Source organism: Hemiscyllium ocellatum, chromosome 3 (assembly GCF_020745735.1).
Source record: "Hemiscyllium ocellatum isolate sHemOce1 chromosome 3, sHemOce1.pat.X.cur, whole genome shotgun sequence".
NCBI lineage: Eukaryota > Metazoa > Chordata > Chondrichthyes > Orectolobiformes > Hemiscylliidae > Hemiscyllium > Hemiscyllium ocellatum.
This window is the reverse complement of record NC_083403.1, coordinates 46121316-46136800: the sequence shown is the minus strand read 5'-3', so window position 1 is coordinate 46136800 and position 15485 is coordinate 46121316. Positions and strand designations below refer to the sequence as shown.

The window sequence follows — 15485 nt, the reverse complement described above, 5'->3', positions numbered from 1 at the left end:
CCTGGAAGTTTTTCAGGAAGTCTGGGGACTATCAAAGGCGACAAGGCCATTTTGCATATTGACCAAGAAGCAATTCCATGATTCTGCAAAGTCTGCCTAGTGTAGAGACAGAAATCAGAAGGCTGGAAAGTGAAGGAATCATCAAATCAGTTCAGTTTTCAGAATGGAAAGCACCAGTTATACCGATTGTTAAGCCCAACGGGTTGATTCACCTGCATGAGGAATTTAAACAAACAGTAAATTGCTTTTCACAGCTGGATAAATAACCAATCCCCCGCATAGAGGATTTAGACACAAGGATTGTTTTGTGTGTGTGTGTGTGTCCTTTATGAAGCTATACATGAGCCATACATAATTGCAATTGCTGTTAGATGAGGATTTACTTCAATACCCATATGGATTTGTACCAATATACGAAACTGTCATTTGGGGTATTGTCAGATTGTGCAATTTGTCAGCAGGCAATGGAAAACATTTACAAGGTCTACCGCAGATTGCCATTTATCTACTTGATGTACTAATAACAGGGAGGACCAATAAGGAGCACTTGAAGAACTTAGACATAGTCCTTAGACATTTCTCCCTGGCGGGCGTATACCATGGAAGGGAAAAATGTGTGTTCCAGGCAACCCAAGTGACCTACTTGGTCTACAGAGTTAACAAGACTGGGTTACATCTGTTGGAAACAAGGTGAGGGCAAACAAAAGTGCCCTGGCTACCATGTCTGCTCTGGAGCTTACACCTTTCCTTGGACTGGTGAACTATTATGTAAAATTCATATATAACCTGGCCTCATTCCTGGCAACTTTGCATCAACTCTTAAAAAACAGTCAACATTGGAAATGAACCTGGAGCCAAGTCATAGTTTCCAGAGAAATGAAGAAACAGCTATCATCCTCTCAAGTGATCCCCAACACGATCTGATGTTAACATGCAATGCCTTCCCATATGGCATTGGGGTAGTCCTAGCTCATTAATCGCCCAATGGAGAGGAATGCCCAATTGCGTATGCATCCAGTACTTTGGCTAATGCAGAGGAAAAATACGCCCAGCTACAGAAGGAAAGTTTGACAGTCATATTTGGACTCAGGAATTCCACCAATATCTTTATTGGATGTAAATTTGCAATAATAACAGACCACAAACCCTGGATAGGTCCACTTGAAGAGGACAAGGCAGTGCCGCCAACAGCTCAGGCTGAATTCAACAGGAGGCTCGAATACTAAGTGCGTATAATTACAAGCTGGAATACCATGCAGAGGCCAAGTAGCAAATGCAGATAAATTCAGCCACCTCCTGCCATCAGATAAGCCAGCAGTGATACCGCCACTGGAGGAGTCTGCAAAGGTTTCAAGTTTTCTGGACACACTTCCAGTCACAACTGACAATGTCAGATTTTGGACGCAGAAAGATCCGGTCCTAGAAAAACTGAAACAGGTGGTGGTGAGGGGGGAAACCAAATGGCCATCAAAACCAGAATTAAAATGTTTTTGGACTCAGAGAGACCAGATCACAGTAGAGGACGGAGAGGTGATTGTCCTGAGCAAAGGTCGTTGCCAGATACTGGCTGATCTCTTCCAACACAATCCAGGAGTTTCCAAAACAAAAGATATTGATGGGAAATTATGTCTGGTGGCCAGGATTGGTTGCAGACATTGCTGTGTTGGTGGGTCAGTGACCCAAGGACAAAAATTAGCATTAGCAGTTCTCTCACATTTGTGGGAATGGGCAGGTAAACCCTGGACACGGTTACACATTGACTATGCAGATCTTTTCAGTAGGCTCAATGTTCTTAGTCAAATGGATACCCACTCAAAATGGCTGGATGTACTCATTCATCAATCGTGGAGGCGACAATAGAAAAACTGTGTGCATCTTTGCAATACATGGACTCACAGAAGTATTGATCACAGACAATGGGCCATTGTTTATCAGCAAGGAATTTGAGTATTTCCTAAATTCAAATGATGTTCAATACCTAAGGACAGCTCCATACCATCCAACATCTAATGGTCTGGCAGAAAGAGTAGTCCAAACTTTGAAGGCAGGCTTAAAGAAACAGCTAAGCTTCACTAGATACCAAACTATTAATGTGAGAAGAAGCTGCAGCGGGTTAAATCTGATCTCCCCAGACCTGGGGGAGAGGGAGGGTGAAATGACAATGCTGGATGCAAGACTTTGCTAAGCAAGAGACGGAGTTTGCTTCAGTTTGGTGCAGGAACCACAGATATAGCCCTTCATGAGTAAGAGGCATGGTTCAGGTCTAGTGACACATAGAGATCAGGTGAGTGTGACAAGCACATTGACCATATGAAAGCTGCAAACCTGCAAACAATGCGGGGAGCAACATGTGCTCAGCTCCTTGATTACATTTCTGACTGTTCTGGAACCCTTGAGTTTTCCCTCTCCGTCTCCTTTTGCCAGATTGCTTGGAATCTGAGATGGACACACTGGATGTCAATGCCTTTGCTACCTGAAGAGGACAATGAATTTCTTCCTTGATGCTCCGGGCACAAGAGGCAAGATACATGCCACCCATATCAGAAGTAGAGTTGGAGGAATCTGATCCAACCCTAAAATGCCCCAGGAGGAGCTACAAAAAAAAACAGCCTATATCCTTTGACTCAGAGAGGAAGGGAAGTAATGATTGTAACAAGGTCAGCCAGATGGACCTCATAGAATATGAGTTCCCTGAGTGGAGCTGTTAATGTGGTCCAATTAAGGAGCTCTGGCTGACAGAAATAAACATTGGTGGCTCTCTGAGAGCTGACAGTGAGGAAGCTGGATCAGTGTCAAGGACCTTTTATGTGTGAATAAAGGGTGACTTGGTGATGGGATATCAGCCTATGTGGAGTTATTTCAGGGACAAAGTTGAGCAATGTTACAGAGATAGAAATGGCAGAATTAGTATTGGTATGATTCAGAGGTGACATCAAATATAATGTTTGAGAACAGATTATTTAATCTCAACCTGTTGCCTGGAAAAGGGTGGAATTGGTATCAAGGGAACTAAAATTTGGACCAAGTGCAACAATGAACGAGTGGAAAGAACTGGGTATGATCAGCATAAATATAAAAACATGCCTGTGTCCCTGGACAATGTTGCCAAGGAACAGACGTTGATGAGCACTCCAAAGATGAATTCTTGGGATTCACTGGAGCTATCGATGAAAGAGAAGCCACTATAGGGCAGTTTTGGAGGAGGATTGTTTGGTCAATTGTATCAAAGGATGCAGACAGGTCAAGAGGACGAGAAGGCAAAGTTTATCCGTGTCATAGTCATACAGAATGTTATTTGTCACGATTTGGAGGTTCCTGCTGGACTGGAGTGTACAAAGTTAAAAATCACACAACGCTAGGTTGGAGTCATAAGATCTTAAACTCCACAACCACCTGATGAAGTTGCAGCGCTCCGAAAGCTAGTGCTTCCAGATAAACCTGTTGGACTATAACCTGGTGTTGTGTAAAGCCGGAGGAAATCAGAGTGTGTAGAGTTGTAGGCGCGGACTTGGAAGGCAAGAACACATAGAACTTCGCAGCTGATTAAGAGAGTTTTACTTTCAGAGAAGTCTGATCATCGGGGATTGAAAAGAGAAAGGTACAACACTTAAACAGAGAAACACAACCGTTCCATATTAACACGATGACAATAAAATTAATTTTTAAGGAAATAATTTCAGTTTAGCCCTGAAAAAAACCGAACAGGTCGCAGAAACAGACATGACAGAACATATTGTATATATTCAGCGATACTACGTATAAACGTTTGTCAGATTTTTATTAAAATATTTTCTCCAGCTGTGGCAAAGTTGGCTTTAAAATACAACTGTAACGTCAGTGAAGAGGCGATGATGTGTGGAAGACCCTGTATATTTCTTTGTTAGAAAGACACTCTCTATTTCAAGGTTCTGACACCGGATGTTTTCTGAAGAGGAGTTGAAAGTTCGTCATGGATTCTCAGTATCAGGTGACGGTAAAGCTCAGTACAGTAATGTTGTTTGCTGACCAAGGCTTGGCGGGGAATTAAGTCACCATAGAATGGACGAGCTGGCGGTGGAGGAATGCGAGTGCGACTCAATCGGTCTAGAGTTCGCTTATGGAGGGGAAACTGACTGTGACATGATGGATGGTGACCCCGACAACCTGGCAGCAGCCGACCAGGGTATGTACCAGCTGATCACCTCTGAGAATCAACTCGTGTCTCTACTAATGTTACACTCAACTATAGTACTGCCCATCAAGATCGTGCAGTCGGGGCCAGTAAATCATTTACTATCGAGCATGTACGATATTTCAGTTAGTTTACTACGCTTTGGCAATGTTTATGTGCCAACTTTCGGGGTCCTTATTCCCAAAGTGACCACTCACCTCCAATAAGTACTGTACCACATTTTTCGATCGTGACAGTGGAGATTAAGCCAAAGCTTAACTAATGTCATGAGCTGCTTCTCAGTAGGAGCGTAACCAAGAGCAGGGATCTACCTACATTTTCATATCCCTGTTGTGAAATTTGAAGACAGTGCTGTTGTGGGGGTTATTTTATTCATGGAATGTCAGCATCGCTGGCAAGAGTCAGCATTTAGTGCCCATCTTGACTTGACCTTGGGAAGATAATGGTGGTAAGCTGCCCCCTCAAACTGCAGTAGCAATCAAAATAGATTAGACTCCATATAGTATGGAAACAGGCCCTTTGGCCCAACAAGTCCACACCGAACCTCCAAAGAGCAACCTACCCAGACCCATTCCCCTATATTTACCCCCACCCCCCGACTAATGCACCTAACACTATGGGTAATTTAGCATGGCCAATTCACCTGGCCCTCACATCTTTGGATTGTGGGAGGAAACCGGTGCACCCAGAGGAAATCCACGCAGACACGGGGAGAATGTGCAAACTCCACACAGTCACCCAAGATGGGACTCAAACTGAGGTTCCTGGCGCTGTGAGGCAGCAGTGCTAACCACTGAGCCACTGTGCCGCCCTGAAGTGCAGGTCATCTCTCTATTTTATGTGGTTTGGAGTTACACAGGTCAGTGATGCCCAACGTCAGCTCTGGACCAAATGCCGGACTTAGCTGGGATGTCAATGAACAGCTATTATGTTATTTGTCTAAATATAATATCAATACTTGAGTATTTGCCTCTGATAAGTGACTTGAACCACTGTGGGATGACAATAACCTTTTTCTTGTGAATTTAACAGATTAGAAAATGTGTTGCTGGAAAAGTGCAGCAGGTCCGGCAGCATCCAAGGAACAGGAAATTCGACGTTTCGGGCATAAGCCCTTCATCGGGCATAAGCCCTTCATATGTCAGAGGACTTTTAGGCCCGTGAGAGGAAAATCAAAAATCAGGCATGGTTTCTGTTACTTCATGACCTTAACTGCAAATGTATAACTTAATGTCAAATAAATGCAATAACAACTTGCATTTATCTAGCACCTGTCACATACTACAAACATCTAAGGAACTTTCTTGGAATGTCATCAAACACCATCTGGCTGTATTACATTAAAAGATAAAATCTATGCATCGCCTAACCTATTAAGAAACATGTTGGGGTCTGGTACGGACCTTAGGGAGGGAATTTGATAGCTCAGAGCCAAGGCAACTGAAGGCACAGTTGCCAAAAGTGTGATGAAAATTGAAGACTTGCGAGAGGCCAGATTTAGAGCAACTCAGAAATCTTGGAGAATTAATGGGCTGGAGGACTTCCTTAAAAAAAATGGGAGGAAAGCATTGTGGGATTTGAAATCAAGGATGAGAATTTTAAAATTGAGGTGCCTACAGAACTATTAACGCATGTAAGTCAGCAAGCACTGGGTGAATTGAATTTGCTGCAAATTAGGATATGGGCGGCAGAGTTTTGAATTAGCTCAACTTTGTCAAGGGGGCAAAGTGAGAGGCAGCTATGAAAGTATGATAGTCGTTAGGGGAAAGTGAAGACTGCACATGCTGAATGAAGATCCTGAAGAAGGGTTTATGCCCAAAACGTCGACTCTCCTGCTCCTCGGATGCTGCTTGACCTGCTGTAATTTTCCAGCACCACGCTTTTTGACTCTATCATAGTTGTTAACCTGGTTAAGCCTTTAGTCAAATAATCTGCTCATATTCTTATGCTGTTCTATAAGAAGAATAAGTACCTGAGTGAAGTGTCTTCATTAGAGTCAGACAGAAAAAAAAAGCTAAAACTGAGAAATAGAGTTAACGAAAGAAGGAACAAACATTACAAGTAAGGGGCTACCCATTTAGGACAGAGATTAGAAGAATCTTTTTCTCTCAGAGGTTCCCATGTCTTTCGAATCTTTTGCCCCAGAGAACAATGAAAGCAGGAACATTGAATATTTTTAAGCAGAATTAAATTCTTGGTTAATGAGGGAGTCCAAGGTTATTGGGTGCAGGTCAGAATGTAGTGTTGTGGTGGCAGTCAGATCAGTCATATTCTTGAATGGCAGAGCAAGCGCAAAGGGGCAATTGAAGAACAGTCACTGGATTCAAATGTTACCTCTATTTTAGTTCCACCGATGTCACCAGACCTCCTGAGTTTGTCCCAACAATTTCCTTTTTTGTTTAAGATCTCTGTTAGGTTGGATAGTAGGAGAGCTTAAATGACAAAAGATTTCATGGTGCAAGTCCAAAGAGAGTGGTAATGAGACAGTTTAGAAGAAAAGGTGTAAATGGGAGGATCCAGAAAACCTGTCACCTAAATTCAAAATGAACAAAATAATAGAGAAATCAAAGAAAAAGAGCAAACTGACTAAGAGCAAAACACAGAACAAAATGGAAATAGATATTATCATATAGAATTGTTAAGCTCAATGTTGAGTCCAGAAAGCTGTTAAATGCCCAGTTCGAAGTGCTATTCTCTGAGCTCAGTTTCAGCTTCATTAGAATTCTGTTGTAGGTTAAGTACAGAAATATCAGAGTGAGAACAAACTGGAGAATCAAAGTGATGGGCTGCCGAAAGCTTAGGGTCATACTTGTGGATTGAACAAGTATTTTCCACAAAGCATTCACGAAGACTGTATTTTAATGTGAAGAAGATCACATCATTACCAACATATACAGTATGTCAAACTGAAAATACAAGTGAATGAATGGAAAGGAATATTTGAGGTCTTGGACAATGAAGGCAGAAATGGCAAACAGTCACAAATTGCACTTCTTTGCTTTGCGTGGAAGGAGAAATAATGTTCGGGCCACTGAATAATGAGTTACTCAGTATATTGCAGAAGTATTTCATCCTTTACAATTCCAGGGCGGGGAGAAAGAAAAATAAATTGAATTGAATTCATTGTCACGTGTACCAAGGCACAGTGAAAAGCTTTGTCTTGTGAGCAATGCAGGCAGATCACATAGTTAAATAGCATAAGTAAATAATGGGTAAACAGCAGCAAAACAAGAACACAGGTATAGGTGAATGCTAAGAGTTTATGAGTCTATTCAGTATTCCAACAACAGTAGGGTAGAAACTGTTTTGAAACCAACTGGTGTGTGTGTTCAGGCTTCTGTACCTTCTCCTCGATGGTAGATGTTGCAGAAAAGCATTGCCGTGGTGGGATGGAACTTTGAGAATGCTGGTAGCCTTTCCTTGACTGTGGGCCTGGTAGATGGATTCTACAGATGGGAGTTTGGTCTTTGTGATTGTCCGTGCCGAGTTCACCACTCTTTGTAACTATCTCCGATCTTGAATGGTACAGTTGCCATAACAGGTAGTGATACATCCTGACAGAATGCTCTCGATGGGTATTTAGCAAGGGTATTCGCTGTCATGCCAAATTTTCTCAGCTGCCTGAGAAAGAAGAGACATTGTTGGACCTTTGTAACCAGTGCATCCACATGAAGAGTCCCTGGAGCTTGACTCTCTCCACTTGTTCCACCTCTGTGCTGTTAATGTGTAGGGGGGCATGAGTAACATTCTGCCGAAAGTCAATAATGAGTTCCTTGGTTTTACTGGCATTGTGAGCTAGGTTATTCTCAGTGCACTATTTTTCCAGGTCTTCCACCTCCTGTCTGTAGTCTGTTTCATTACATTTTGTAATGGCCTTGTACTGGAAATGGCATGGGATGGTCTCTTGAAGAGGAAGGCTAGAAGACCGGAAAGTTAAGACAATGAGAATGCTGTCATGGTTCTGGTGTAGGGGAAGGAAAAGAGCAGCAGTGTTTGAAATAGAATAGATACCTACAAGTCAATCACAAGATTGGGTGGCATGGTGGCACAGTGGTTAGCACTGCTGTCTCACAGCGTCTGAGATCCGGGTTCAATTCCCGACTCAGGCGACTGACTGTGTGGAGTTTGCACATTCTCCCCGTGTCTGCGTGGGTTTCCTCCGGGTGCTCCGGTTTCCTCACACAGTCCAAAGATGTGCGGGTCAAGTGAATTGGCTATGCTAAATTGCCCGTAGTGTTAGGTAAGGGGTAAATGTAGGGGTATGGGTGGGTTGCGCTTCGGCGGGTCGGTGTGGACTTGTTGGGCCGAAGGGCCTGTTTCCACACTGTAAGTAATCTAATCTAATTATGATGAATCATCATTTGATGAAAATGACTGACAATTTGAATGTGTTGACATTGGAAGGTTGTATTGTCCGAACAAGTACAATGGAGATGGAGAAACTGGTAGAATGATACAAAGTCCTGACAGGAAGTGAAGTGAAATGAAGTGTAATTTAGGTAACTGTGAGAGACAGTGGGCTTATGGTGAATATTAATTATGTAATTACGATTTTTCATTTATTCTTATTTGGAAAATTAGGTTATATGGTCAAGTTCATTGGGTTTTGGTTTTCAGTTATGTGAAGGGGACTTATTTTCTTTCAGGGGTTAGAAACTCATTGCTGCTGACAACATTTTCTTGATGATGGGCATTGAAATTCCTTACCTGTGTACATTATGTTCCCTTGCCACCTTCAATGCTTTCTCCAAGTGTTGTTCAACATGGAGGAACACAGATTCATCAACCAAGGGAGGAAGTATGTGGTGACCAACAGGAGGTTTTCTTATTCAAACTTGAGCTGAAGCCATGAGACTTCACAGTGTCTCAAGTCAATTTTGAGGATTCCCAGGGTAACTCCATCTGCACTATATAACACTGTGCCGCCTCCTCTGTAGGGACTGTTTTGCCATGGGATATGACATATCCCAAGATGGTGATGTTTTTGGGACATTGTCTGTAAGGTATGATTCAGTGATTATAATTATGCCAGCTTGTTGCTTGACTTGTCTGTGAGATAGTTCTCCCAATTTTGGCACTAGCCCCAGATGTTAATAAGGAGGACTTTAAAGGGTTGACAAGGCTGTATTTGCTGTTAACACTTCCAGTGTCTAGGTTGATGCCAGGTGGTCCATTAAGTTTCATTCTTTTTTTGAGACTTTCCAGTGATTGATGTAACTGATTGGCTTGCTAGGCCATTTTGGAGGGCACTTGAGAGTCATCCGCATTGATTTGAATCTGGATGTGGGCCAGTCCAGTTAAGAACGACACATTATCTTCCCTGATTGACATTTGTGAAGCAGATGGGGGTTTCTAACAATCAACAGTGGTTTCATGGACATCATTAGACTCTTTATTTCAAATATAGAATTCAATATATCTTTCATGGCAGTATTCAAATCCAACTCCCCAGAACATGTTGTGGTTCTGTTCGCCGAGCTGGGAATTTGTGTTACAGACGTTTCGTCCCCTGTCTAGATGACATCCTCAGTGCTTTGGAGCCTCCTGTGAAGCGCTTCTGTGATCTTTCATCCGGCATTTGTAGTGGTTTGAATCTGCCGCTTCCGGTTGTCAGTTCCAGCTGTCCGTTGCAGTGGTCGGTATATTGGGTCCAGGTCGATGTGCTTATTGATTGAATCTGTGGATGAGTTTTCCCACTCATCCATAGATTCAATCAATAAGCACATCGACCTGGACTCAATGTACTGACCACTACAATGGACAGCTGGAGCTGACAACCGGAAGCGGCAGATTCAAACCACTACAAATGCTGGAGGAAAGATCACAGAAGCGCTTCACAGGAGGCTCCCAAGCACTGAGGATGCTCCCAAACTTTGAATCCCCAGAACATTCCAGGTTTCTGGATCAATAGTCTAGTGATAACATCACTGGGCCAACATTTCTTCTGGAACATTGTCAGGAATAACTTTAATGTTTCCTCCGAAAACTTAGTTTCACTTCTCAGTTTAAATGGATCTTCAAATAATAAGAAAATACAGGCTTGCTGTAAAGTATAAGATGTATCACAAGGAAATTAAATTGAAAGGAGATTTAATTGAGGTGTTCAAATTCATGAGAGATTTTGCCTGACTGGCTTGAGAGAAACTGTTCCTATTGGTGAAAGGATCACAAATCAGCAAAAATCATGTATGAATTGAATGTTGAGAGAATCAATGACATGAAGAAAAGCTTTATTCATAGCCTATCTTTAGGATCTGGAAAGCACTACCTTAATATATTATGGAGGCAAGTAATTGGGTAATTATCTGAACAGAGAGATTTTCCAGCCTAAAGGGAAAAGGAAAGAGGTGTGGAATCTGGCTGAATACCCTTGCAGATAGACAGCAGGGATGTGACAGACCAAGTGGCACATTTCAGCATAGTAGGTATTCTATGTTTCTATGATAAAGACTATCTGCTCCTACTGCTACTGGCATTACCAACGTTCATATCTTAACAGATTCTTCTTCCAAACCTTCCATTTCTAAAGATTTCCATGGTCCGAAAAGAAGTAAAACTTTTAATATAAGCCAATATAGGTATTTCTGCTATTATGAGTGTTTGATCACTGCAAATTGGCTATGACACGATTGACGAATAGTGCATAGTTTTGGTAACACGAACTTTCTACTGTACGGGTATAGCAATCATCTATCATGTGCTTTTCTATAGCACAAGGTCGCATAAAAACGCAATTATCACATTATACCAGAAATATCTGTAATCAGTATGTCATAGATTATATTAAGTAAGCTCTTGGTCAACTGGGCTTGCTTCCAACAAGTTAGATTGCACCCTTGGAGAATATTTACTCTTTCAGTCTTTGCAGTGTGGCAGTTGTATTTTGTCATCAACCTGTTCAGAGATGTGATCACACACGTCTGCAGTGGATATGACTTGAATCTGGGCTTTCTGACTCAGAGATAGGGACACTACCACTGCACAAGAACCCCAGCGTGTCTCAGTTGTATACTAATTGCGTTTAATTGTATACAGTTAATATGCATTAACTGGTGATTCACTTGTGCTGCTATAAATGACACCAATTAAATCCATGATGTTATGTTCAGAGATTCAAGCTCATAATGCATAACTCCGTAAGTTCTTATAAATGTGAGTAAAGATTAGCTCTAACTCTTCAACAATGGATTTTCTGGTTTATAACACACAGAAATATGAATGTTGCAAACAAAATAATTTCCATATTTTAATCAGGAAGACCTTTCAGGCTATGGGTCTGCATTCTTATTTAAGTGTTGGGCTCCCTGCTCTTTGGTTAAAAAGTAGCATGAAATTCAGATCTACTTTGAGTACTCATCTTATTGGCATACAAATGCTTTTAAACAATGACTTCAGGAAAAGTCTTTGGATTAAAGATCAAGATTTGTAATTGTTTGCTTAAATTGGTCATTAGGTCTTGGCAGGATTTCCACATACCAGCACAGGAAGTCTCACCACAGAGTGCTTTTGGCCCATCTGGGCCTGGCAGCTTTCCAGAATTTGGGGATAGAGGTGTGTAGAACTGGACCAACATTTGAATAAGTGTACTAAGGTCTCACTTGATATTGGCAGACCCCCTGAGGGGAAGCAAAATAGCTGGGGAGCTAAGGCGTTATAGAGAGGAGAGAATGATGGGGTCTAACGCTTTTCACAGTCTGTTAAGGAGGGACCTTACCTAACCATCACTGCAAGCATGAAAAACATGCTGGGCTGAGTGCTTGATGTGGGCTTATTCTACTGTATGACTAAATTCTGGCAGTAAGAGATGCTTGTGGTGATTAATTGCTCACATGTGAGCTTCATTTGAATCACTGACAAGTGGGACGATCATAACCATCTCTGCCATTGATATAATTGTAATGGGGACAGAGATCGGTGAATGGAGGCAGGCAAACCATTTACTGGATTTAATTAATCCCCAAACTTCTTCAACCCCATCATAAACTTATTTTGAAATTCACAATTGAAGATTATTGTGAAACACAGTTTATTTTAGTAATAAATAACAATTTCAGGAAAAGTGCCGGGGTTGGATGGAATATTGTTCCCACAATATCAGTGGAGACGTTATACCTGGAAACTACACTAAAGTAATGAGCAGCGAGGTAAAATTTATTTGATCTGAATTTGATTTGATTTATTTATTATCATATGTACCTTGTTACAAAATACAGTGAAAAGTGTTGTACAGTGTCACCAGCACCTTACTAAAGCATAGAAAATAAACCAAAACAGAAATATAAAGGCAAAAAAAATGAAAAAAAATAAAATGTCCATCTTTACAGTTCTTCTTGTTAAGTGCTTTGTCAGGTGCCATGGGCCTGGTGGCCTGGTACAAACCCCCTTTACCACATCACCACTGAAACAAAAGTCGCCACTTGTTGAAGCCATCTCACCTCCACCGATGCCCTTGCTTGACCTCACCAATGTGGATGCCACAATGCTGCCAGAAACTGAACTGGTCAAAACATGACACCACTGTTGCCATCAGTACTCTTCAGGCCCACCTCGATGATGCAGCTGCCGCCGATACCGCTGGGTTTTGTATTGGGCCCAAACTCACCTCCGCGTCCACCAAGAATTTGCAGTGGAAGCAGACACTACTGGGAACTCAAACTTGACTCTGCAGCAGCAGCAGCCGCAGCCATCAGTCAGCGTTAGGAACCCCTTGTCAATGCAGAAGCACTGGGAACCCAAACTCACCTCTGAATTGCTGCCATGAGTCCACCCTGCTAGGTCTGACCGAGTCCACCCTGCTGGGTCTGCCTGAGTCCACCCTGCTGGGTCAACTTCAGTCCGCACTGCTGGGTCTGCTCGAGTCCACTCTGCTGGGTCTGCCCGAGTCCACCCTCTGGGTCAACTTCAGTCCGCACTGCTGGGTCTGCCCGAGTCCGCCCTGCTGGGTCTGCCTGAGTCCGCACTCCTGGGCCCACTCGCTGCTACTAATGTTATTGCCATGACCAAGCTCTTCACCAAGAGTCAAACAAAATAAAATAGGAGCAAAACAAAAGAGAAATGTAAGGAAAAGTGGACAGAGCAGACAAGCCCCAGGCTCCACCACCATCTTCTCCACCATCATCTTACTGGAAATCTAATATAAAGGCACGATAATCTTGCACTGAAAATTAACTTTAACCAATTGTTTAGTGACAGCTATAAAATAATTTGTATAAAATGTAATATTTTCCTTTCTCTTCACATCTCTTATCTCCTTCAATTCAACATGTTCTCTTTCATTTTTTAAATTTGCTTTCTAAATATCTTTCGTAATTGAATGAAATACACTAAATTACTGGCTTATACTCTGTGTTAAAGAATTGTTTTAGATTATTGTTTCAAATTTTGTACAGTTACATGCTCTGAAATGAGTGCAATGCTGCTGTGAATTTTGAAGCACTATAAATGTTAATGCAAAAGCCCATGGAAAGACTGAGAGCAGGTGTAATTTCTTCCTTGCAGAGTCAAGGGTATGGTTAAATGCTCATCATTCCACAAAAATATTTATTGTCTAATTTTTAAATTTTTTAAAATATTTTTCCTTTTAGTAATGCACTTCAGTGATGATTACTGCACAGATGTCAAACCTAGGATCCTGCTAATGGGACTGAGAAGAAGTGGAAAATCTTCTATCCAGAAAGTTGTCTTCCACAAAATGTCACCTAATGAGACACTCTTCCTAGAAAGTACCAACAAAATTTGTCGGGATGATATCGCCAACAGCTCTTTTGTCAATTTTCAGATCTGGGATTTTCCTGGGCAGATTGATTTTTTTGATCCAACATTTGACTATGAGATGATCTTCAGAGGGACTGGGGCCTTGATATTTGTGATTGATGCTCAGGTAACATACTTCAACCTTTACATTTAGTTGCTACAGATGATTTTATATGAACTGGTTCTTGCTATCCAACATCTGAGTACTATGGAATGTTTAATAGATGTCAAACATGGAAGATCCTTTACCGTATGTTATATCTTCCATGAAGGATTGACCCTAGCTGTATGCAACCTAGCGAAAAAATATCAAAAGACTTCCAATGCTTCTGTAGGTACTTAGAAAAGAAATGCTTTGCTAAAACAAATATGGATTCATTATGAACAGAATCAGAATTTACAAATGGGAGTAAGGAAATAGCAGAGAAATAGATACATTGTGTCTGTTTTCAGTGAGGAAGATACTAGAGATCTAAATATCTAGGGAGAATGAGGAGTTAGTCATAGAGATGTACAGCATGGAAACAGACCCTTCGGTCCAACCCGTCCATGCCGACCAGATATCCCAACCCAATCTAATCCCACCTTCCAGTATCCGGCCCATATCCCTCCAAACTCTTCCTATTCATATACCCATCCAAATGCTTCTTAAATGTTGCAATTGTACCAGCCTCCACCACTTCCTCTGGCAGCTCATTCATACACGTACCACTCTCTGTGTGAAAAAGTTGCCCCGTAGGTCTCTTTTATATCTTTCCCCTCTCACCTTAAACCTAGTTCTGGACTCCCCAACCCCAGGGAAAAGACTTTGCCTATTTACCCTATCCATGCCCCTCATAATTTTGTAAACCTCTATAAGGTTACTCCTCAGCCTCTGACACTCCTGGGAAAACAGCCCCAGCTTGTGATGCCTCTCCCCATAGCTCAAATCCTCCAACCCTGGCAACATCCTTGTAAATCTTTTCTGAACCCTTTCAGGTTTCACAACATCTTTTCGATAGGAAGGAGACCAGAACTGCACGTAATATTCCAACATGACCTCCCACTCCTGTACTCAAATCCCCAGGATCAGAGTGTTGAAGGAGGTGGCTATAGAGATGGCCATTGTATTGGTGATTGGTGAAATGATTGGAAGGTAGCAATGTCACCCCACTCTTTAAAAATGGAAGCAAGAGTGAAAACAGGGAACAACAAATTGTGATCTGATGGGCCAAGCAATGGCAGATGGAGTTTAATTTAAACAAATGCGAGGTACTGCACTTTGATAGGGCAAATCAGAGCAGGATTTATCCACTTAATGGGTGGTGTAGCCAAACGAAAAGACCTTGAAGTGCAGGTTCATAGTTCCTTGAAAATGGAGTCACAGGTAGGCAGGGTAGTGAAGAAGGTGTTTGGTAGTTTTGCCATTATTGGTAAGTGCATTGAGTATAGGAGTTGGGACATCATGTTGTGGCTTCTTTTGGATTACAGCATTCAATTCTGGTCCCTATTATGGGAAAAATGTTGAGAAATTTGAAAGGAGAATATTGTCAGAGAAGATTTACAAGGATGTTGCCAGGGT

At 41.9% G+C, this 15485-nt stretch overlaps 1 protein-coding gene across 1 annotated transcript in view; it reads left to right on the top strand.

Annotated features, from left to right (window-relative positions):
* The first annotated feature begins 3952 nt into the window (after nt 1-3952).
* LOC132837274 (ras-related GTP-binding protein D-like) overlaps nt 3953-15485 on the top strand; it is a 34955-nt gene continuing 23422 nt past the window's right edge. The window contains exons 1-2 of the mRNA XM_060856956.1: nt 3953-4162; nt 13756-14051. Coding sequence (XP_060712939.1) covers nt 4039-4162; nt 13756-14051 — 420 coding nt within the window. The 5' untranslated portion in view covers nt 3953-4038. The remainder of the gene's footprint in view (nt 4163-13755; nt 14052-15485) is intronic.